Raw genomic sequence first — 23,461 nt, forward strand, 5'->3', positions numbered from 1 at the left:
GTAAAATTAATGAAACTAAATTTAAAATCTACTGATATGAGTCTATCTGCATGCTGAAATGATTCAAAATGTCATTTCTTTCTTTAAAATAATCAAGCAGAAGCAGAGTGTCTTATCTCTTGTTTTCTTGTCATCTGAAAAATTACAGGGGATGTCATATCTACACTCCAGTAAGACAGAAGTCCATGGCCGTCTGAAATCCACCAACTGTGTGGTGGACAGTAGAATGGTGGTGAAGATCACTGATTTTGGCTGCAATTCCATTTTACCTCCAAAAAAAGGTATGTGATCAATAAGATTTTTACCAGTTTACCTTTATTCTTTCTTTCATTTTTTTTTTTTATTTTCACAAGCCCACAGGCTCACATAAAGTGTTCAGAAAATAGTGATACTGATCAGAAAATTCACACTTGGAGCCACAAGAGGCAACAGCTGGCTCATTCTCCAGCACTTCACCCTTGTCAGTTTTCAGCAAGTGCTTCCTGAGTTGAACAAATATTCTCTGTGGATTTCCTTCATCTATGAATGGTATCCCTTGATATCAGTGAGAAATCATGAAGAACGTATTAGCTTATGGAAGCAGAACTGGGTGAAAATGTAGAGAAAGTTAGATCAGTAAGAAACCTTGGAAATCATCTCATCTAACCCTCTTCCTCTCTAAAAGACAGAACTGAAGTTCAAAGAGGTGAAGAGGTTTGCCCAAGAAAATAGAGTACAAAGCAGAAGACTCATTTCCAAATCCTAGACATCCTTCATCTGTGATAATGATAAGAAATGATAACAATAAGAAAAAACTCTTATTAGAAAAATATACAATTATCTCTTTTAGGATTGTGATAAGGGTCAAAAAAGTAACACAAAGAAAAGTGATTTGTAAAGTATAAAGAACTTTTCTTGTTGAACGTTTACCCATTCTGTACTATAACTCAGAGTTAAACAGCCTCAAAAATCCAGCATTCATATATGCCTTAAGATACCACCTAGATCAAAACAGTAAATTTTGTTTTTAGTTCTATTTAGCAATCCTTAAGTTTTCCTTAATTAAAAAAAAAAAAAAAAGTATAATTCTGTCCTTGCTTCTTCAATCACATAAGCATGCTAGCTAGACATTGGACTCAATCCAGTAAATGCTTGTTGAATACCTACTGTGTGCCAGGCATAGTTCATCATGTAGTGGAACAAACCTCCTTCATTAAATGATTCACCATAACACAAAATCAGATGAATTTCAGGTCAAATCCTATCCTCCTGAATATCACTGAGTTATATTTACCTGTGCCATCAGTTACCTGAAATTTTAGCATAAGTAGATCTATCTACCTTTTCTATAACCTCAAACCATTAGGATCAATTGTACATGAATCACAAGTCACATAAATTCATAAGACATAAATTCAAAAAGGCAATGAGCACTCACTTTGGCAGCACACATACTAAAACTGGAACCATACAGAGAAGATTAGCGTGGCCCCTGGGCAAGAATGACATGCAAATTTGTGAGGCATTCCAAATTTTTGTAAAGTACAGCATAGAGAAGATAGTCAATAATATTGTAATAACTATGTATGGTGTCAATGGGTACTAAATTTATTGGGTGATCATTTTGTTAGGTATATAAATGCCTAATCACGGTGTTTTACACCTGAAATGAATATAATATTGTATGTCAACTGTAATTAGAAAAAATTTTTTTACAAGGCAGTGAATTTGGATGAAAAATCAAATGAGGAAACTGTTCCTCAGCATAAGCCTATCATTGTACCTGACAGCATGAATCTACAGATTTTTTTTTTTTTCATTGAAACTGCTGAAGAAACCTCAAAAAGTTCACAAGGAGCTGGGTGGTCCTGGAAAACTTTTGAGAGATGTTGGAGGAAAATCGACTGTGTGCCCCTGTTACTATTAAATAAAATATGTGATGGGTCTAAAACCCCAGTGTCTACAAGAGCCAAACACAGAACACAGAAGCACTTCACTTGTGTGAAGTGAACTCGCTGGAAAACATTAGAGAGTAGCAGGCACAGTAGTAAAACATGAGTAAATTGTATGCATTGCTTTTTAAAGAATATTGTGGAAACCAAAGAAAACACATCTGTGGACAATAGCTGACTTGGAGGCTGAAAAATATTAGCGATAATATTTTTGTTTAAATGTGCTGTCTTTATTTTCCTTTAGTAAACATATATATGTAATATGTTTTGTATTACATAAAAATCTACAAATGTTTTATATTATATAAAATATGTGAATAGTTTTAATATTTATAAAGGCTTTCATAGGTTTATGCCATATGTCCCATAAGCCTCGGCCTCTCATACCACATTCATCCCACAAACCTTTATGAGCACTTCCTATGTAGCAGGCGCTATTCTAGGTAGACCCTGAGGGTGTTCAGGACTATGATTTGAGCAGTTTCAGGAAAGACATTGCCATATGACCTCACCCAGATCCTTGCATTACATAGTCAGCTTGCAGGTAAGTGTGTGTTCTACCTTTTATTACCATTATTAGCATAAATTCCTCAAAAGTCTGAGACCAACCATATAAATTCAAGGCCATTCCTATTCAGGGTGCATGGTGTAGGGACTTAAAGAACAAAAGCAGGCTGGAGACCTGTGGGCTGCTGACACCCTTAACTTTACAATCTCCACACTGAATGCACAGACCTGTGGACAGCCCCCGAGCACCTCCGCCAAGCCAGTGTCTCTCAGAAAGGAGACGTGTACAGCTACGGGATCATCGCACAGGAGATCATCCTGCGGAGAGAAACCTTCTATACGTTGAGCTGCCGGGACCAGAATGGTAAGAGTCTGACCCCTTTTCTCTCCCACTCTGGGAGCCAGCCGACCTGCAGTCTAGGCTGATGGAGACCCTGAGCTGTGTAACCACATCTCTGTCCCTCATCTGCAAAAGTAATGGCACGTCTGCATTACACATTTCACAGGGCTTTTGGAAGGATTAAATGACAATATGAATGTTAAGAGTGTTCTGAAAAGCATAAGATAATATACCACTGGCAGGTGTCACTATTGTCAGGATTATTGTTAAAGAATCTTCTCTTCAACTTTCCTTCTTTCCTTCTGATTCCAAACAGTCATGTGTCAATTTAACACCTGAACTAGATTATTCAAGTGGGACAACATACATATTTTAGTTCTTACTAAAATCTATAGGTTTTGTCACATGTCCTCAGGGAGTGGGGGTGGGGAAATGTTTCATTCCATTCATTCAGTCCTGGCTTACTGAGCACATACTTGTGCCAGCTCTTAACTGTCTGGGAGGAAGGGGTGACTAAGGGATGTAGGGAGAGTGGGCCAAAGTCTTGGTGAGAGGAAGCCTACTAAGGCAGTGGTCGCTGAGTTTTACAGGGTTAGTAGCCTTAACTTAAGGTAGCCTCCTGCACATAAGTGGGCATGAGACCCTTTAACCTGATGGCTGACTCATTTATTCAGCATCCATCTATGCAGCGCTGGCTGAGGCTCTGCAACAGTCTCACTAGGCACCCATCCAGGGCCAGTGGACCAATTCAGAGTCCGGCTGCTGCTAAAATTTCTTCATGCTGCGTTCTTTCTTGTAATTCCAATCATTCTCATTCCATCAGAGAAGATTTTCAGAGTGGAGAATTCCAACGGAATGAAACCCTTCCGCCCAGATCTGTTCCTGGAAACAGCAGAGGAAAAAGAGCTGGAAGTGAGTTTCCTTGGGCTGCTGTAGCAAATTACCACAAACTTGGTGGATTAAAATAACAGAGATTTACTCGCTTACAGTTCTGGAGCCAGAAGTCTGAAATGAGTTGTCAGCAAGGTTGCACTCCCTCCAGAGGCTCTAGGGGAGAGTCTATTTTTAGTTTCTTCCAGAAGTGTCTGGTGGCTGACATTCCTTGGCTTCGGTCCATAACACTCCAATCTCTGCCTCTGTTGTCACATTCTCTTCTCTTCTGTCTGTCTAATCTCCCTTTTCCTCCCTCCTACATAAGGATATATAAGATTGCATTCAGGCCCACCAAGATAATCCAGAATAAGCTCCCATCTCAAGATCCTTAACTTAACCATATCTGCAAAGACCCTTTTTTTACAAGTAAGGTAACATCCACAAGTGCCAGGGGTTAGGACACAGACATGTCTTTGGGAGCCATTATCAGCCTGCCATTGTCTCCTTGTCATTTTCCACCTTTCCCAACTCAGGAAAGAGCTGGTTCCTTAAGCACATATCACATTCTCAATTTTTAGGAACTAAAAGGGCAAAATGTCCATGTGATTCACTTACTAGGCTTATAAATAGTACCTACTAATTAAAAACTAAATATGCTGACACCTAGAAACAATAGGGAAGTGTACTCTCACTCCTTTTATTCTTCCTCTGAGGGAAATGGAGTTTTTCTCTCTGCATTGGCTTAATTTCTTTTTCATAATCCCTCACAAAGGCCTTTACAGCCTATAAAAATTAAAAATTTTTTTTTTTTTAGAATTTTATCTGAGCTTTGCTAATCCCAAAAGATAGTAAATTGCTTTAAAAATATTTAGAGTCTTAAGAAAAAACGTTTGTTCCTTGTGGGATAAAGACGAAAACATTTTCCTTCCATTTACAAGCACCCTTCCGGATGAGGTTTGTGGCCAGCCTAGCTGGGCGTGACTGGGTCATTTTTACCTCTCCTCTTCTCTCTCTTTTTAAAAATTAAAGGCACGTTATAGCCCCTGCTCCTGTCTTTGTCTTCTCCTCATTCCCTCTCTCCCCTCCCCCCACCCTCCGGCTTTTCTGGATCCTGGGATTCCTCCCCACACATCAGCCTATCCCTTCTCAAATACTCCTTTTAGTCTAAGTATATCTGCATATTGCCTAAAACCTTCTCACCAAAGCGTCCTCCTCCTCAATTCACTTGTGTAGTTGTATGGTTCTGGAAGTCAACAATAAGACTGTATATCTGGTAGCTGGTTCCAATAGAATACAGGCCTGAAATTAGATGATTTGAAAATGTCACAAAAGCACCCGCTATTTCATTCAGTGGTTCTGTATCAGCCCATTTGCCGGTTGCGCCTGCGCATTCTTCTCTGAGGCCGCCATCAGACCACGTACCAAGGCAGGGGCATCATCCAGTGATGAGTACAGGCAACCAGCCCAGGTGTCTAGTCCCTCCCCAGGGACTTGTTAAGGCAAAGAACACAGGCGGGGACTGCAGCTAGTAGCATCTGTGATCCTATTTTGGGCCAGGGTGAAGCCAAATTTTATATAAATCAAATAGTTTTCACCATGCTGCAAGCAAGTGGTAGCAGATGAGATGATGTTTCCATGGGCTTCCTTGTGGCCCCTCCTTGCTCTGAACCTCTCTTTCCTCACTTCTCATATATCTATAATAAGAATATGTAATATATGTTATAATATATATTATATCATAATAATATAGAATATATCAAATAATTCTATAACTATCATTATTTTATATAATTATATATTTATTATTTTATAATTAAATTATTATGTTATATTATTTTATGATATATAATTATATATTATATGATGTGCTATAATAAAATTACATATTAAGATATAATAATTATTATATATAATGTCTTTTGCCCATACAGTATTTGAGAAATACTTACACTAAAGAAATTATTCATTGTTTATTTGAAATTCAGGTTTGTCTTATATTTTTATTTGCTAAATCTGAGAACTCTACTAAGGCCCCTTCACAAGCCAATTAAATCAGAATCTTGGGTGGAGCCTATGCAAAAGAACTTTTGTAAACACTCCCCAGGCGATTCCCCTGGTGGTCATGGTTAAAAGCCACTGCCCAAGTGCCTCACTCTCATTTACAGTCACTGTTCATACTCACTGAACCCAACTATTTCTTGCTCTCCCCAACATACTCCCTGCAAATACCTGTAAAGCATTTTGTCTCTCCCATCAATCCAGACTCAGCCAAATCAGTATTACCTTTTTCATTAATTCAGGGCCCAAGGGAAGGGCTTAGGCAAGGCAGTGCAGGTGGCAATGCCTGAGACACACTGCAGGTAATGTCTCATCCTTATTGTCAGTGTTGAGATGTTTTAAAAATATTTTCTGCCTCAATTACTCCCATCATGGGAGAAAATAGGATACCACCCCCTGAGTTAATCCATCCTTCTTTCTCCAGGTATATCTACTTGTAAAACACTGCTGGGAAGAAGATCCAGAAAAGAGACCAGATTTCAAGAAAATTGAGACTACACTAGGCAAGATATTTGGGTATTGCTGAAATTTTTACTTTTCTCATGATTTCAGATTTTTCTAATAATAGTTGACATTCAGAGGCACTTAAGAGTGAAAATGCCTATTCTAATGAAAAACTCTAGACTGTAACACCTGTCTCAAAAAAATTAAAATATGAAGACTAACAGACCATTTTCTCAGAGAAATAATCACTTGACAAATTAAATACTCAAGGGAAAAACTTACCTGATTAAAAACTACATACTAAAACTACATACTAATCATAGATATGTATGATTTCTAAAAACTACATACTAATCATAGATATGTCTGTTAAAAATAATCCCCTGATACTTCTGCAGGTAATTAGGATTTAGAAATCTAGTATGGGTCCTGGGAATCTGTAAAGTCCCTGCATAATTCTTAAGATCATGAAATTTCTTAAAATTTTCAAATCTTAAAAAAGTCAGCAACTTTGGCCATAGGCACTTAAGACTTGAGCTATGAATCAGATTATAATTTGGGATCAAAAAAAAAAGTAATACAATTATTCATTAAGATTGAATTCTAGATTCCTCATGTTTTCTGTTAGATATAGCACAGAGCGAGAAAAATAACCCTGGAGTAAGAGTTAGGAGATCCAGTTTCTAGACTAGGATCTAATAATAGCTTACTGTGGGACATTGGACAAAGTACTTACCCTCATGGCAGGTCAATTTTCTTGTTACTGAAATTGGACTGAATAAGATTATTTCTGCAATTCCTTCCAGCTCTAACTTTCTGTGGTTCTCATTAAGTCACTCAGATACTTAACGAGGCCAAAAGCCTAGGGCTGGAGATGAGGTAGAGTGAAGTTAATGAAAGCGCGGCCATCGATTTGGTGGAAATAAACTGTCATCTGGGGAAAGGAGCAGGAAATAATAAGAAATTTAATCCTTGGCCATTTTTATTCCTTTGCAAACTTATTACTAAGAGCAGATGAGGTTGCATGTGTGACAGATGAAATGTAAACTCACGAAGATAAACTGGACCCCTGATCTTTTACCCTAGAAAGTCTGATGTAGTTAACCTGGGAAGCAGGCTGGCATCAGAAGTTTTAATAGCTCCTTACATGATGAAAATATGCAGCCAAAGTTGAAGAAAATGTTTTAATTGAATCAGTTCATCATGGAGTAAGATAACCCATCTTCATCCCTTACACCTGTTCTCTTGCCCTTTCTACCAACTAGACTCTATACTAGTGGTTTCAAGAATCCCCTGGTGAACTCGTGAAAAAATTCTGTTTCTTGATTCCAAACCTAGCATTTTCCAGTCATATAGGTCTGCAATAGGACTCAGAAATGTATTGAATTTTTAATAAACATCCCTCCTCACCCCAGGAGATTATGATGAAGGCCATCTTCTTGAGTGGAAAAACAGTAACTTATAATTGTTATTGTAATAATGAAATGGTATGATTTGTTCGGCCCCTTCAGTTATGCTGTATATCTTATGAACATTATCTCTGATCATCACAACAGCTCTACAGGAACTCAGTGTGCCTCTGCGCAGCTCTGCACCAAGATGCCCCAGTGTCACAGAAAGCTAGCATCTCATCTGTCTCCTTGGTCTAACCAAATAATCCAGAGTTAGGCTTTTCCTCCATTCTAAGGAGATAATATAAGGCTTTGCTTTGCTTTTCTTGGTTCTGCGCTTATATTTCCATTTATCACCTTTAGAGCTTTTTTTTTTTTTTTAAAGTTTTCCCTTTATTGCAAATTATTTATTATTAAAATTTTGGAAAATGGATAAGCAAATGCAGTTAAAACATCACCTGTTTGTCAGCAGATGACCACAAGTGTTCAAAAATTTAAAAAGAGATTATAATTTTTGCTGTTTTGTGAACTGACTTTTTTCACTGAGTGATATAGAAGTAGTGTCTTTCTATGTGTTTAACTATTCTAATTCATATTTAGTGGTACATTAATATTCCATTGTATCATAATATTTTAACCATTTTTTGTTATGTATTTAGGTTATTTTCAAGTATTTGCTGTTGTAAAGAATGCTGTGACTTTCTTTGTAGTTAACTTTCAGCACGTTCACGATTGTGTTCTTAGAATAATTCTTAGAAGTAGAGTTGATGGACTGTTGGTATGTGTATTCTAAAAGCTTATGACACATTTTGTCAGCTTGCTCTCCAGAGAGGTTGTACTCTGTATTTTTCCTCCTTACCTACACTGATTCTCATTGTTCTAACATTTGTTTTTTGGTTTTTTAATTAATCTTATTTCTATTTCTATTCTTTGATCTTTCCTGAGATTAATTTTTTCCTAATGTTTTCTGCCATTTTAATTTTTTTCTTTAATTACCTGTTTATCACAATTGCTCATTGTTCTTAATGAAGATTCATGTTTTCTTAACAATGTGGAAGAGCACCTTATCTATTACTATCTATTACCTATTACAGCCTTTTTCATGACCAAAAAAGTGAAAGTTATATGGACACCTTGATCCGACGTCTACAGCTATATTCTCGAAACCTGGAACATCTGGTGGAGGAAAGGACACAGCTGTACAAAGCGGAGAGGGACAGAGCTGATAGACTTAACTTTATGTTGCTCCCAAGGTAAGGCAAGCTGTCCTGCTGATGTGGTTTCCCACGAGGCCACAGCCATGCCTCATATCTTAAAGCTTAAAGCTTCAGCATATTTGTCTAGCCAGTGTTTTTCTTTATATTTGTTTGAGATTGTTCCTTTTTGCATATTCTTTAACAGACTGAGTTTTAAAATGCACATACCTTGCTAATCCTTTTTCCGGTTTGCACTCGAAATACCTGGAAGAAAGAGGTTATTTTCAAATGTCCAAGGAGTCATTTGAAAACAAAAGAAATGTGGACTGTGGAGTTAGTATGACCTGAGTTCCAACACCGCCGTCCCACTTTTATTGTCTGGGACCTCTCTCTCCTCAGTCTCAAAATGGAAATTAAAGTTTTCTTACAGAGTCTATGAGCTATAAGGCACTTTCAGGAACTAAGTGTTACTATTATATTATTATCATCATCATCATTATTATTTTTGCTTTCTTCTTCCTACCTCAAAGTAAAAGCCAAATTACAAGAAATATAGGCATCTTTAGTGGAGGAGGTGAGGCCAGGCATCAGATGCCTGATCCCAGAGACATGTATAGGCTGACCTCCATTTGTGAAACAATGTAATAGCCATGACAGAAGAGAAAAGAAATAAGGTTGAAATAGAAAGGAAGTAAGGTTGAAATCCTCGAACAGTTTAAAGTTTTGTTAAGTGTCAGTACTGAAGTAATAACTAAGGAATGTTAAGATAAGCAATAAATTAAAATATAAAGAGCTAGGAAATAGGCGTAGACCAAGGAGCCCACAGTTGTCACAAGAGAGAAGTAATGGTCTCTTCTCATTAAAGTATAATAAACTGTCCTATTAGATTAAGGATAAACTAGACAGACAGTCTAGCATTGGATGAAATCATGGAAATTGAGATCAGCCAGGCCTGACTTCAAATCATGGTTCCACCATCTGCTATGGATATGTAATCTTGGGCAAGTTACTTAAATGCTCCAAGCTCCAGTGTCCTATCTACCTCACAGGCTGGCTTAAAGACCCCCCCTGACATAATGTGGAGGATATAAGGTACTTGCTTAGCACATCCATGGTCATTCTTATTATACACAGTAGCTATGACTTTTGTATATAATTGTATTGGTTATTATTTTATTTTGAACCCATACTTAATTTAGAATATCAACTCTACATTAGTAAAGGAATGATTTTGAGATTGTGTTTTCTAAAGAAATAGTTTCTCTTCTTCATTTCTGGGCCTCAAGAGAGCCTAATATAGAACCAACATGCCCTCAGAGAGCCTAGAAACAGGCCACAAATGGTATCCTTAGAATAGGCTGCAACACTATTAAGCAATTTCTGTCAGCACTCCATAAATGTTAGTTACATAATGCAAAATTCCTTGCCTAACCTTTAATGCCGACTCGTGACAAAAATAATAATCTGATTATCTGGCTGCTTTCCCAGGGTGCCATCATCAGTGGTTTTAACCAATAATGCCCTCAGTAGCCTCCAAAATAATCTCTACCCTTATCCTAGACATGTCAAGAACTACCACCCCAGAAGTTCCCCTGGCAATCCAAACAGCTACATCAAAAAGGTGCTTTTCAAAGGTCCTGAGTTCCATCACTGTTTCAAAGGTCCTGAGTTCCATCACTGCGCCAGTTGAAAAGACTTCTTCCCTTGATACTCTGAAGGTTCTCTAAATGAATATTGTAAATTTTCGTGGTTGATGGGCTGTTTTTCTGGGAGAGTGCTAGACATTTTTTTCTTTGCCACAGTCAGCACAACTCCAGATCCTCCCCATCATCCTCTCTATTCAAGCCCTGGGTTGTGGAGGTCTACGGTGCAATAAAAAGCCTAAAGAGTGGAACGTGCTGAGTTCTAGGACTAGCTCTGCTCTTAGTGGCTGTGAGACCTTGTGAAAGTCATGCTTTCTTTTTAAACCTTAGCTTTCTCATCTGTAAAAATTAGAGATTTGTTTTCAATGACCTCTATGGCACCTCCCAGCTTCTGGGTTCTGATTCTAGTGGCACCATACTCAGGTCCTTTACAAAGTGATCCCAAGGGCAAATAGGGAGCATGCAGCCTCATGTCAGCCCCCACCCCAAAACGGGCCAATGAAAAGACAACTGAGCACATAAAGGAGTTCGGAGTGCCTTCTTGTGGTTCTTCTCTCTTAATTCTGAATTTGATATACTGCTCTTTATATCTCTTCGACAGAGATATTTTAAATTGCTTTTATTTGAATTCTTCGGTTTTAGCGTATTTTAATTTGTTTACATGGCAATTGACTTTGCTTTTTAAAGGACCTGATTCTGGTTCAAAATATGTCAAATAAATTCTGGTTCAGAATATATCAAAATTCATTTTAAAATGCATATTAATTCAAAGTGATATTAAACAATACCACATTGAATATGCCAGGGAGGTAAAACTATTGACTCTGATGAGAAAGTCAGATCTGATAGCTATCGAGATTCAAGCTCTTACATTAATGACACACTCTCCTTCTCAACTTCTGGATATAGAACTTCATCTACAAGAAGCTGACTATGAATAGAGAGATAAAAAGTGGGCAAGTGTGTATATGCATCATGGTTATGTAGGTATTAGAGTTACATGTACATTGTGTATTAGGGTCAATAATCAAGTTCTAAGTTAATGTTGAACCTGCTTATATTTATCTAAGTTCAAGTACATATATATAATAATATGCTCATATATATGGTATATACAACTTATCTTTCCTTCATAACCAGCCAGTTCACTGAAAATCCAGTGTCTAGAATTCTTGCTAGACAATGATTACTGTCTCAAAGATTTATGTATGAGAAGAAAAAATTTACCAAAGGTGAACGCATTTTTTTTTTTCTTTCCATCTAGGCTAGTGGTAAAGTCTCTAAAGGAGAAAGGCTTTGTGGAGCCTGAACTATATGAGGAAGTTACAATCTACTTTAGTGACATTGTAGGTTTCACCACTATCTGCAAATACAGCACCCCCATGGAAGTGGTGGACATGCTAAATGACATCTATAAGAGTTTTGACCACATTCTTGATCATCATGATGTGTACAAGGTAACCACTTCACCTGACAGGCTGAAATGATTGTCCGGCCCCAGGTCAGCAGAGCTGGCATTGGTTTTTTTCCTATTATTTCTCAGGTCTTATCCTCTCAATTTTAAGAGTTAATGAATTGGTGGTTGAATGTGAGCTAAAAGTGAAGGGAAATAGAATAAGAAGGGTCAGAAGTCAAAATGGCCGTGTGACTTGAAGAAGCAGTATGAAAGAAACAACATAAAGTTCAGCAGGAATGAATTTGGGGTACTAAATTTGGGGTACTCTCAAATCATCTTCAAACAATAAATAGTGTTTAGGCTGATTGCAAATGAAACAGAGCAGGCACCAGAGTTATAATAAGTGGAATAGGAATATCTTGTTGTTGTTGTTGTTGTTGTTGAATAGCAAGCATCATTCAAAAAAGACTAAGGAAGAACAGGGATAACATTCTAAAAGTTCAGAACATTCTAAAAGTTCTATTACCTGACTAGAGAGCTAAGCAGTTCTGGGCTAATAATGTCTGAGTCCGAAGAGTAAAGGAGAATTCCCACATTTTCATGTTAGAAAAGCAACAGAGCATATGGAACACATAATTTTAAGAAGTAAAGCTCTTCATTCAAATCCCAATTTGCCCCTACCTAACTGTGTGACCTCATAAAGCATTTAATTTTGTCGAGTCTCAGTTTGCCTATCTGTAAAATGGGATGATAATAATACTAACTCAATGGGTTATTGTGAAGGTTACTGAGATAAATAATATGCCTGAAACACTGTGTCCTTCATAAAGTTTAGAAGTCACTCATAATGGTTATTCTCACAGAGAGGACTTCCCTTTCAGGGTTTGTCTTAGACCAGTACTCACCCTGTGTAGGTCAGAAAACCATATTAAAAAGAGTTCTTGTAGAAAAGAAAATGATTATGTGTTTTAGAAATAGTTGGCAAAAAGAAGTTAGCTGACCAAAAAATATGAACTATGCATATGATTATGAAAATAAAATTTAAAGTGAGGACATTTATCAAAGAATAATGTTTATAGAATACTGTTAATATAAATCTACTACGTATTACAAGAAAAGCATTTGTAATCATCATACTACAAAAATTTGTCTTGGAGGAAACTACAATTTTTGTTTTTCAAATAGTATATGAAAAGATGGTAAATGCTGAAGATGACTTTTCTGGTAATTAATGCCATTCCTAAAATGATATAAAACTTTTCAGATTATTTAAACATTTATAGAATTGCCACCACATCTGGATGATTTATATTATTATGAAGTACTTTCATATGGCTACAGTCCTTTATAGTCATCCATTTAACTAGACTATAAAAACCCTGAAGAAATTAGTGTAGAACTGGTCTTAAACTGGTCTCAGAAAATGTCTACAGGACTGTGCTCATACTGAGTTCTCAAAAACTTTTGTATTTGTTATGTGATTAATTGCTTCTGATTGATTTCTTGAGCCTTTTGAAGGAGCAAATTCACTGATGAGAAACTGTCTCCACAGGTGGAAACCATTGGTGATGCTTACATGGTAGCTAGTGGTTTGCCTAAGAGAAATGGCAATCGGCATGCTGTAGACATTGCCAGGATGGCCTTGGATATCCTTAGCTTCATGGGGACCTTCGAGCTGGAGCATCTTCCTGGACTCCCAATATGGATTCGCATTGGAATTCACTCTGGTATGGAGTTCGGCATTGTAGCAATTGGGAACCATGTGTACCTCTGTGCACCAGCTCAATAAGAAAGGATAAAGGGTCTTCAAATGTGATCAGTATCCACGTGAGGTTTACTCATAAATATGTCTTCCAAAAATTAGATCCCATTACATATCTTGACATAATTAGACCCAGTCCCTAGAGAATTCTAGAAAACAACACCTTTGATTGCACCTTTGACTCTTGGAATGATAAACATCAACCATGTGCCAAAATAACAAGCGATAGATTTCCTATTTAAATCATTGTATTTACTGTTTCATTTATCTTCCCCCAATTCCCTCCCACTCCCTCACCCCAATCTTTTGTATTTTTTTCCACTAAAATATTATAGTATCTTAAATGGATTAGTTTATCTATGGCGGGGGGGGGGCAGAAATAGCTGTTCAAATTCCTATAATAAATGGGCACTTATATTCCTCCCACCCCCCTCATGTGACCCAGGTATTTTCTGAACCTGAGTTACTTCAAAGACTGTGACAGTTACCCAACCTTGAATGCAGAGATTTGAAATGTTTTACAAATATAGTTGGAGATGAACTCGTGAGTCATCTAGATTAATCCTTTACAGGGCATAAATTATCTTTTAGGTTCTAAGATAATAATATAGCCACTTTTAGAATAATCTCAGGATTCCCTGAAAACTCACCATTTTCAAAGCCAATTCATTCCATTATTGAATAATTTTAATTGTTAGATGGTCTTTCCCTATGTTAAATTAAATTGCATCTTTCCATAATTTTTTGTCATTGCTCCTTTTTATGTCATCCAAGTCTCACAGAAGACTCAGAGTACAGAAAACCCAAGAGATCACTCCAGGCTTTGTGGCAAGGACCAGACAACTGCATTTGCAAAAGTCATCCTGTATCCACAGTGCCTAGCACAGAGCCTGGCACTAAATATTTATTGAGTAATCAATCAGTGAGATTCTCTAAGTGATAATAAATAGAAGTTAAAAATTTGCTGCCACATCTTTGATAGCCAGGAACATAGAGATAGCCTTCCCCAATCGTGTCCACAGCCAAATGTCATAACGTTTTCATATACACATAAGGGAATTTCCTGAGCACCTCCCTAGCCAGCAACAGCATACTGTCTCCTTTCTGACCCATAGAATTATCAGGCCTGGAGGAAGGGACAGCAGCAGGTCTGACTGAACCAAGTCGGAGAGAATGGGGCTCTGGGTCTTGGCCCAATCTCTTTTCCCCTGTGACCCACTCAATGCCTGAGCTGACCACCAGGGCCCAAGTGCTGCCATATTGGGCTGGAATGCGAGTAGATATTTGGCACACATACCTTATATCTAGGTATTACCTTAGGGTTTAGCCCTAAGAAATTAAAAGGTTGCAGTTAAATATTGGTAGGTAGAAACAAGACAATATCTTCAGGGATTTTCTATTTCCAGGACCTTCCTAGCTTTTTTACTCTATTTTTAAAATGAAAAGTCACTTGTGATTAGACCTAAGGCACAGATCAGATATCTTCTGATCAAGTAGCTACTGCTACTGTCTTCCCTTCTGTAGGTTTTTTTCTGCTTTTGATTGATTGTTTTTGTGTGTGTGTGTGTTTCTTTTTTGTTTATTTTGTATTGTTTTGCATTGAACCTAACAGGGAAGGGTTCAGCGCTCGGGGAAACATCCGGTATTTTGATTTTTTTCAGTGTTCGTAAACACAAAGTATTCGTAGAATAAATCTATAAAGACACTCATATAGATCAAAACCCCATAAGCTAATTGGAAAATCAATAGTTACCTCTCTCCAAAACCTGGCTTTCCAGTTTGCTGAGTTAATCTTTAACTTCTAAAATCTGCAACTCCTTGCATTCAGTCATTCTACACAAATACTTGATTAAACCACCTTTTCTCCCTACCTAATATGCCATTAGGCATATTTACCTTGACTTTGTTCCTCCCCCATCCCATTGCATTCAAAGGTGCATGAAATGCTCAGGGAAGATTATGTCAAGTGCTTGTCTCCTGGGCCTTCCATCATCATGCCACCAATCCCAGAAATGCTACTCTGCCTTAAACAAAAATTAAATAAAACAAACTTAGGCCACTGACACTTCGAGTCACTGGCCATCCAGAAGTTCAGAGCTCGGGGCTGTGTGGCTCATCATAGTAAGCAAGCGGTGGGATGGTCTTCATCCTTCCTGAGAGCTTCTATTTAGAATATTAGGGATGACTTCCCACCTTTGCGGCCCAGATCTCTGATGCTTTCTTGTTTTGTGCAAATGTTCTTTTCTGTGCGAGAGCAACTTACTTTCTGAAAGCATGCATTGAATAATGATGCTTCCCTCACTGAATACTTTAAAGCAGAGCTCACTTTTAACACCCTCGGATGCTTCTCCATAAAGTAAAGCATTCAGCCTCATGACCCTGAGAAGAGGCTGACCCACCTTAACTCCTCTCTGCGATTTCTGTTGCCTCCACTTTCTGCTTTCTGCCTGTTGCAGGTCCCTGTGCTGCTGGAGTTGTAGGGATCAAGATGCCTCGTTATTGCCTATTTGGAGATACCGTCAACACAGCCTCTAGAATGGAATCCACTGGCCTCCGTAAGAAGGGAGATCGTCTTAGAGAACAAAGATTCTGCCTTCCAAAGAGGGAATTGTAGGGTAAAATGCACAATAAGTGCCAGTGAGGTGAAGAATGACCCTTCACATTGCCTGAACATGAGCCTGTGGCAGTTCAGTCCTTGCTACATTTGTTTTTGTTGTTGCCGTTTACTGATAATTATTTTGTTCTTCCCTTTGGCTCTGTTTTAGATTATTTTTATTGGTTTTGGTTCATTTGCAATGCATTCAGGCATGTTCTACCTGGAATAGTCATGAAATTTAGCATAGATCCATGTAAGTTAAAAAAAAATTCAGTGGACTAGGTATGGAGCATACACCTCAGATCACTTTCTTATTTCTCTTTTATTCCCAATCCTGAGAATTGGTTTTAGTAAAGAAAAATATAAGTATTTGTTGTGCACAAAAAAAAAAACCCTATATTGATTATATTTTTAAGTGTTCTTTCACTAAAATATCTAAGCTGTCAAGAACACCTGAAATAAATGTCGTGAATCAAGGAGAAACAAATGTGGCCATAGAATAGATTTCAAAATAGACAAGACTTTCATTGATCTATTTTGCATTTCCAGCCTTGAGAATTCATGCGAGTGGCTCCACAATAGCCATCCTGAAGAGGACCGAGTGCCAGTTCCTGTATGAAGTGAGAGGGGAAACGTACTTAAAGGTAAGGGCTCCACAGAGACAGTACCCAGAAAAAGCACTCGGCAGCTCCCGTGGGCCACCAGTGGTCAATAATATTAAGGAGCATGAGATGAAGGATTCTTTTCTGTACCTTCTACACTGATCACTTGCTATCCTATGATGATCACCCGCTCTCCCCTGCAGGAGAAGCCACCACTAAAGAATGTGAAGAACTCAGAACTTTACTTCAAAGAGACCTTTTGGTATTTTGAATTATGACCACTATGTTATAAAATGCTGCCACCATTTTTTCCACATGTATCCAGATTTTGCCCCCAATTCCTCCATATCCAAGAGCTTCAATCTGGTTCAGGACTAACTTAAGTCAGAGTCCCCATCTCTTTACATCCTTGCTCTTACTGCAAGATGCTGCCACTCTCTAAGGCCACCTCTCTTGCCAGTTGTTTTATCATTCTAAAGCTCCGGACCAGAAAATCGTGAGGAATGGCCCTAGACTTCTGACTCAGAATCGTCTGAGTACTTGCTAAAATGCAGATGCCTAGACTCTCCACCAGCCTTACTGACTCAGACTCTCTGTGGGTGTAGATCAGGATCTAGAGTTTTGACAAGTACGCAAAGTGATTTTGATGCTCACTGAAGTTGGAGAATCACTGCCCTAGACTCTCCATGCTGTTCTTCGCATTTAGAACAGCTGCCCTTCACAGCCACCAGATGTCTCCACTTGGCTCTCAGGCTGCTTTTCGAAGGTCATTACAATCTTTTCACAATTGATCGGAAACCAACTGTTAATCTGAAGTCAGCTGATAATCTTACTGACTGTAAGATTATCTGTCCCAGTAGCCGTAGTGCTTCTGGCCTTTACGCTGTGATTGCCACTTGGAAAAGCCCCCTTCCATGTAGCAGGGTGCTAACACCACACTTGCTTTTTCAATCCTCCATAAATACATTGTCTGCACAGAGTATTTTTCCCAAAATAGAAGTGGTTTACGAATTATTACAGTTCGAGCACAGCCAAAAAAACACGATTTTAAAAACAGCGATTTTTTTGTTTAAAAAATATGACCATCCAGTCTCCTTTTCAAATACTAGCTCTGTAGAAACAGGATTTCCAGTAAGTTTCCATTGATTTTATAGCCTCCAGACGAGCTCAGCAAATATCGCTTAATGAGTGTTTATTATGATGCACATGTGTTTGTATTTTACACACTTAAGGTGGGGGAAACAGTGGCAAAGTTTTGTGACAAACTTCGTGGCAAAAAGGGCTAGAAGAAAATATGGACAATGAAAATTGGTTGGATTTGTTGGAGGAGCAGGACTGTCGATGAATTTTCTTCCTTTTGCATTTAGAGTTCTTGTAATGTTGCTATAGTGATATTTTGAAATGTCTTTTGGGGAAAAAGAAAACTCTACTTTGAAAAAAAAACATGATGTCTGGTGAATGAGAGCCTTATTTTTAAAAAGGCACTTGGAAATAGAGATTTGTCTAGAGATAATGTGACTCATATCCAGAGTGTGAGCTATACCGAAACATGGGCACTGATGAGAAACGCGCAGGTGGAAGTGTCTTGGAAAAGGACACTTGTCCCAGCAGTGGGCTAGAACTGAACTGTCTCATGGGCCTTCTTGTGTACCCGCACCTTTCTTGTCTCACTAGGGAAGAGGAACTGAAACTACCTACTGGCTGACCGGGGTCAAGGACCAGGAGTACAACCTGCCAACCCCTCCTACTGTGTAAGCTGCTGGGTGTGGTGGGGAAGTACAAGGGAGTGGAGGTTGGCTTTGTAGGTTTTGCTACATACAGCCAATTTAATTATTGGCAAGTGCTTTGCCAGCGGCAATGACATTGAGTACAAGGCCAAGGACTACACACGTGAGAAGTTTAGAAATCTCCCTTCTCTGGCTGCTAGAAACTGGGCGTTTCAGGCATGCTCAGGGGAACAGTGGACAGTTGAGAGCTCATTTCTTGCATGTCTGGTACTGAGAGCAGATCATGCTAGAGGCAAAAAACGTATTTCCACCCTTGCCTACAGCTCTCTGCTGGGCCACCTGGTGAAAAGGGGACCTCCTTCAGCTCCAGGACTGTGGTTCTGGGTTTACCCATGGAGTCTGTGTTCTCCCTGAGATGAGGAAGACAAGCTTTTGGGTCTAACTGACAAGTTTCAGTTCCCCTGAAGGTGATTCAAATGATTATCCAGTTGCACATTTGTTGCTATAATCAGTCATGTGGCTGTTGCCGTGGCTTTTGCTATGATAGAGAAACCCTGTCTTGCAGACTCCTAGATCCTGGACCTCAACAGATGGCAAAACTTTAGAGATGTCAAAACAACCCAGATCTTTTCAGGTGGACGGGGAACTGGGTCCCCTACTAGGAGTGCCCCAGGCCCATTCCAAACTCTTGAAACCCTCCATCCATTCTGAATCCTCCCCAAGCAAGATCTATACTCCCAGGAATGTGTGAGATCAAGTTTTCAGGGTTGTGTTATGGGGGCCTAGCATTGTGCTTCTTTCCCCTCTTTGCATGGCATATGTAAATTCAAAAGCACTTCCAAATTCTGGCAGCATGGCGTTTCACTTTGAAATTGAAATATAATTTTTTGCTTGAAATATATTCTGCTTTTTCTACAACTACACAGAGCAGGATGACAGTCCTTTTAGCTCATCCAAGGCAAGGCTCATTTTTGTATTCTCTGGACTTCCTGTGTTTAGCACAGAAGCAGCCCTCCATAAGTATTTGGTAAACTGATTGTTCTGGAGCTAAGGAATATTTTGTATGAATTGCTGAGAAGTTCCATTTCCCCTCTCATTCACTTTCCAGGGAGAATCAACAGCGTTTGCAAGCTGAATTTTCAGATATGATTGCCAACTCTTTACAGAAAAGACAGGCTGCAGGAATAAAGAGCCGAAAACCTACACGGGTAGCTAGCTACAAAAAAGGCACTCTGGAATACATGCAATTGAACACAACAGACAAGGAGAGCACCCATTTTTAAACCTAAATGAGACCCAAGAACTCAGGTAAATGAAGTACAGCCACACTTAGGCAGCGCCTCAAGGTTCTTGAACATCTCCGTTTCCCTGAGACCTCAGTGGGACAGAAGAAGAGTCAGATGCATTCTACTGAGCCTTGGCTGCCCTGTTTGTAACATTTTGAAGAAATATTATAGAACATTCTGGAAAAGTAAATTATCTTTTTCTCTGGAGCCTCATCTCAACAGTTGCTCTAGGGAACTTCAAGCTTAGAAAGAGAAATGAATGTATTATCTCGAAGTTGAGGAGATTTTGTTCTCAATTCATGTATTTTGTTTTTGTTTCGTTTCATTTATTGGCTCTTTTTTCTCTGTATTCATGATAGGATTTTTTAAATTGTCACAATTATATGTTAAGTACCTTGTCTCCATTAAATTATAATTTTTTTTGAAGAAAATATGCTATATATTAGTTAGAAATAAAAGTTAAAAGTGTACTGAGTCTGTGTATGTGTTTCCACCTTTTCCAACCATTTTCCTGAAATGCACTAGCTGCCATCTTGTGCTCGCTTAAAAGCTGACTAAATACCCCCACACAGAAGCATGGCATGGCTAGCACTTCTGCTCAGGGCCAAGAATCTTGACGTTCAGCATCACCTGCTGCGCATAAAAGGATCTTCTGCCTAGTCCTCTACCGTGGGAGGCAAAGCCTGCGGCTCTCTCGGGTCAGGAATAAAGTCAAATTCTGTTTACCTGTAAAGTCAAATATCCCCTTCCCACCATCTGGCAGCCATCTCCTGCCCCTTTTTATGGTACCCAGTATAACTCAGTCGCTTGAAATTTCTGGAGAGATGGTGAAAGTCAATTGGTGTTGAGTAGACTAGAATCAGCAAAGGCAAGACAAGCAGTTAACACTTCTGGCACTACCCCTCAGAATGAAAACAACTACTTCAAAAACATTACTCCCCATCCAGGCCTCTGCTCCGAAAACCACTCCAGAGATTGAGAAACATGTATGTCTTCTCTATCATCTGGAAAAGCAGAAAATTGAAAACTAATAAATTATCTCCTGATATACAGGTTGAGAACTTGATATGCAGCAAGAGTCCTCATTTGGAATCTGGAGGTTTATAATCTGTGCCTCAGGCTTTTTGCATGAGGATGAGGTCGTGACGTGAAAGTTCTTGGTCATTCATTTAGTAAACATGCATTGAGCATCTCTTCTTATTCTAGGAACTGAGTTTGGTGTTGGAATTATGGAAACATGATCTTTCTGAGCTTTGAATTTTATAGAGGAGAGAGAAATGTAAAGAGATAAGTGGATTTGGGTACGAAACAACATTCTTGACAGCAGACAAACTTAGCAACTCGAAGAGCAACCAGGAAAACTCAAAATCATCTTTAATGTTAAGGGGCATTGCTAAAACAACTTCTCAACTGAAGGCTCACATTTATCTTCTATTATAGAATCTACGTGGTTGTGAAACATTTCTTGACCTTTAAACAAATGGGTGGCCTCAGCTTGTCCACTTAGCAATGCAGATATGTGATACCAGTGGAGACAGTGACGAAGAATGGGACCCATATAAGGGTCAAATTCCACACCGCTCTTTTCTGGATGTGAATTAATTAATGTCTCTAAGCTCCTGATGTTTCATTCATAAACCATGAATCATAATACCCACCTCAAGGAGTTGTTAAAAAGAATGTTTTTTAAATGAAATTTATCAAGCACTTAGGACAACGTTGGTTCTATAGTAGGTTCCCAACAAATAACATCTGCCTTCAACTTTTCTTCTCCCTCTGCTGGCTTAACAAATCAAAACTACAAAATTTCAATCCCAGGACTTGCATGTGCACAAAGAATACATAAGATAATTTGTTTTTAACAGCTGATTATAGAATTTTTTAAATGTACCAAAAGCAGAGGGAATGGCTAATTAAGACCTACATAGTCACCGTCTGTTTCAAGAATTATGAATGTTTTTTAACCTTGTTTCAGCTATCTTCCACCAATCTTGTTTGTTTTGCCAGATTATGTTAAAGGAAATTTCAAATATTATATCTTTCACCTATAAATCCCTCCATATATCTTTTTAACAGAAGACTGACAAGCTTTTTCTGTAAATCTTTTAGGCTTTGTAGGCCAGACTGTCTCTGTTGCAACTACGGTTAGTTGACCCTTGAACAAAACAGGTTTGAACCATGCAGATTCACTTATATGTGGATTTTTAGAAATAAATATATTGAAAAATTTTTTGGAGATTTCCTTCTTACCATGAAATAATCATATCAATTACACTAGGCTACCATAAATTAATCATATTGCTGTTTCTTCATTATTGATGCCTGAATTGTTATACCTGCAAATAAATATGAATTTCTTTTTCACATTATCTTTTTATTTTTGATGTCAACTGTTAGTAATATATATAACATCTACAGTGTTTTGTATCATATAAGACAATATTGATATAGGTACTGACAGACAGATGATTCATCTTGTAACCAGATTATGTAAACTTACAATATCTATAAATACAGTATAGCACTATAAATGTATTTTCTCAAAAAAAGAAAGTGAGAATTTATTATCAGTAGACTTACTCTACAATAAATGTTAAATAAAGTTCTTCAGACAGAATAAATATGATACCAGATAGAAACTTGGATCCTCACAAAGAAATGAGGCATATTGGAAATGTAATATATAAAAATATAAAGAATTTTTTTCATTTTTAATTATTTTGAAACAATTCATGTTTACCTTTTTGTTTTCAGTTTCCTGTTGGATAGTGCAAATTTAGAAAATTGTAGTTTTGTTCTGGTTTGCTTTTTGACCTTTCACCAAAGGAGATGCATAAATGCAAAAAAAAAAAAAATACATGAAAAGATGTTCAACATTATTAGTTATTAGTAAAATGTAATTAAAGCCACAATGAGATAGCAATACATACTTATTAAAATGGCTAAAATTATAAATCTGACACTATCAAATGCTGATGAGGACACAAAGCAAATAGAACTCACACATTGTTGGCAGAAATGTAACATGGTACAGAAACTTTAGAAAATAGATTTGTCGTTTTACGGAGTTAAATATACATTTACCATAAGATCCAACACTCTCACTCCTATGTGATTATACAAATAAAATAAAAACCATATTCACACAAATACATGTTCTTGAATGTTTTATATTAGCTTTATTCATAAGTATCAAAACTGGAAACAACTGAGATTTTTTTCAACAGGTGAATTGATAAAGGAACTCTGAAGAGCCCATACAATGAAATACTACTCAGAAATAAAAAATAAAGAATGATTGTTTTGCATGACAACATGAATGAATCTTAAGTGCAGCTCTCTAAGTGAAAGAGGCCAGACATAAAAGATTATATATTGTCTATGGCTATGCTACCCTGAACACACCCAATCTCATCCGATCTCAGAAGCTAAGTAGGGTTGGGCCTGTTTAGCACTTGGATGGGAGACTACCTAGGAATACCAAGAGCTATAGGCAATTTTAAAAAAATTATATATTATGTGATTTCCTTTACATGATATTCTAGCAATGGGAAAATTATGGGGATCGAAACCAGATCAATTGTTGCCAGTTTTGTGGAGGGAGAATTTGACTACAAAGAGATAGAACAACTGAATTTGGAGAGTGATGTCACACACTGTGTGATACTGTGGTGGCAAATACATGGCTCCATGCATTTGTCAAAACCCT

At 37.9% G+C, this 23,461-nt stretch overlaps 1 protein-coding gene, 1 non-coding gene and 1 pseudogene across 3 annotated transcripts in view; all 3 read left to right on the forward strand.

The window, feature by feature from the left end:
* The window catches only part of GUCY2C (guanylate cyclase 2C), a 62,564-nt gene extending 42,342 nt beyond the window's left edge, over nucleotides 1-20,222 (forward strand). For both annotated transcript variants that reach the window (XM_011375982.2, XM_011375981.2), the window contains exons 17-27: nucleotides 149-281; nucleotides 2,665-2,802; nucleotides 3,602-3,690; nucleotides 6,134-6,225; nucleotides 8,639-8,797; nucleotides 11,648-11,840; nucleotides 13,332-13,506; nucleotides 15,998-16,096; nucleotides 16,687-16,781; nucleotides 18,414-18,490; nucleotides 19,575-20,222. In XM_011375982.2, the coding sequence (XP_011374284.1) occupies nucleotides 149-281; nucleotides 2,665-2,802; nucleotides 3,602-3,690; nucleotides 6,134-6,225; nucleotides 8,639-8,797; nucleotides 11,648-11,840; nucleotides 13,332-13,506; nucleotides 15,998-16,096; nucleotides 16,687-16,781; nucleotides 18,414-18,490; nucleotides 19,575-19,749 (1,425 nt within the window). In that variant the 3' untranslated portion in view covers nucleotides 19,750-20,222. The remainder of the gene's footprint in view (nucleotides 1-148; nucleotides 282-2,664; nucleotides 2,803-3,601; nucleotides 3,691-6,133; nucleotides 6,226-8,638; nucleotides 8,798-11,647; nucleotides 11,841-13,331; nucleotides 13,507-15,997; nucleotides 16,097-16,686; nucleotides 16,782-18,413; nucleotides 18,491-19,574) is intronic.
* LOC111729833 lies at nucleotides 1,410-1,516 on the forward strand. The gene has a single exon (XR_002776407.1). It is a non-coding gene; the product is annotated as a U6 spliceosomal RNA (small nuclear RNA).
* Nucleotides 20,223-23,129: 2,907 nt separating the features above from the next.
* LOC111729830 lies at nucleotides 23,130-23,248 on the forward strand (annotated as a pseudogene).
* Nucleotides 23,249-23,461: the final 213 nt, after the last annotated feature.

This window comes from Pteropus vampyrus, unplaced genomic scaffold (assembly GCF_000151845.1).
Source record: "Pteropus vampyrus isolate Shadow unplaced genomic scaffold, Pvam_2.0 Scaffold283, whole genome shotgun sequence".
Taxonomy (NCBI): Eukaryota; Metazoa; Chordata; class Mammalia; order Chiroptera; family Pteropodidae; genus Pteropus; species Pteropus vampyrus.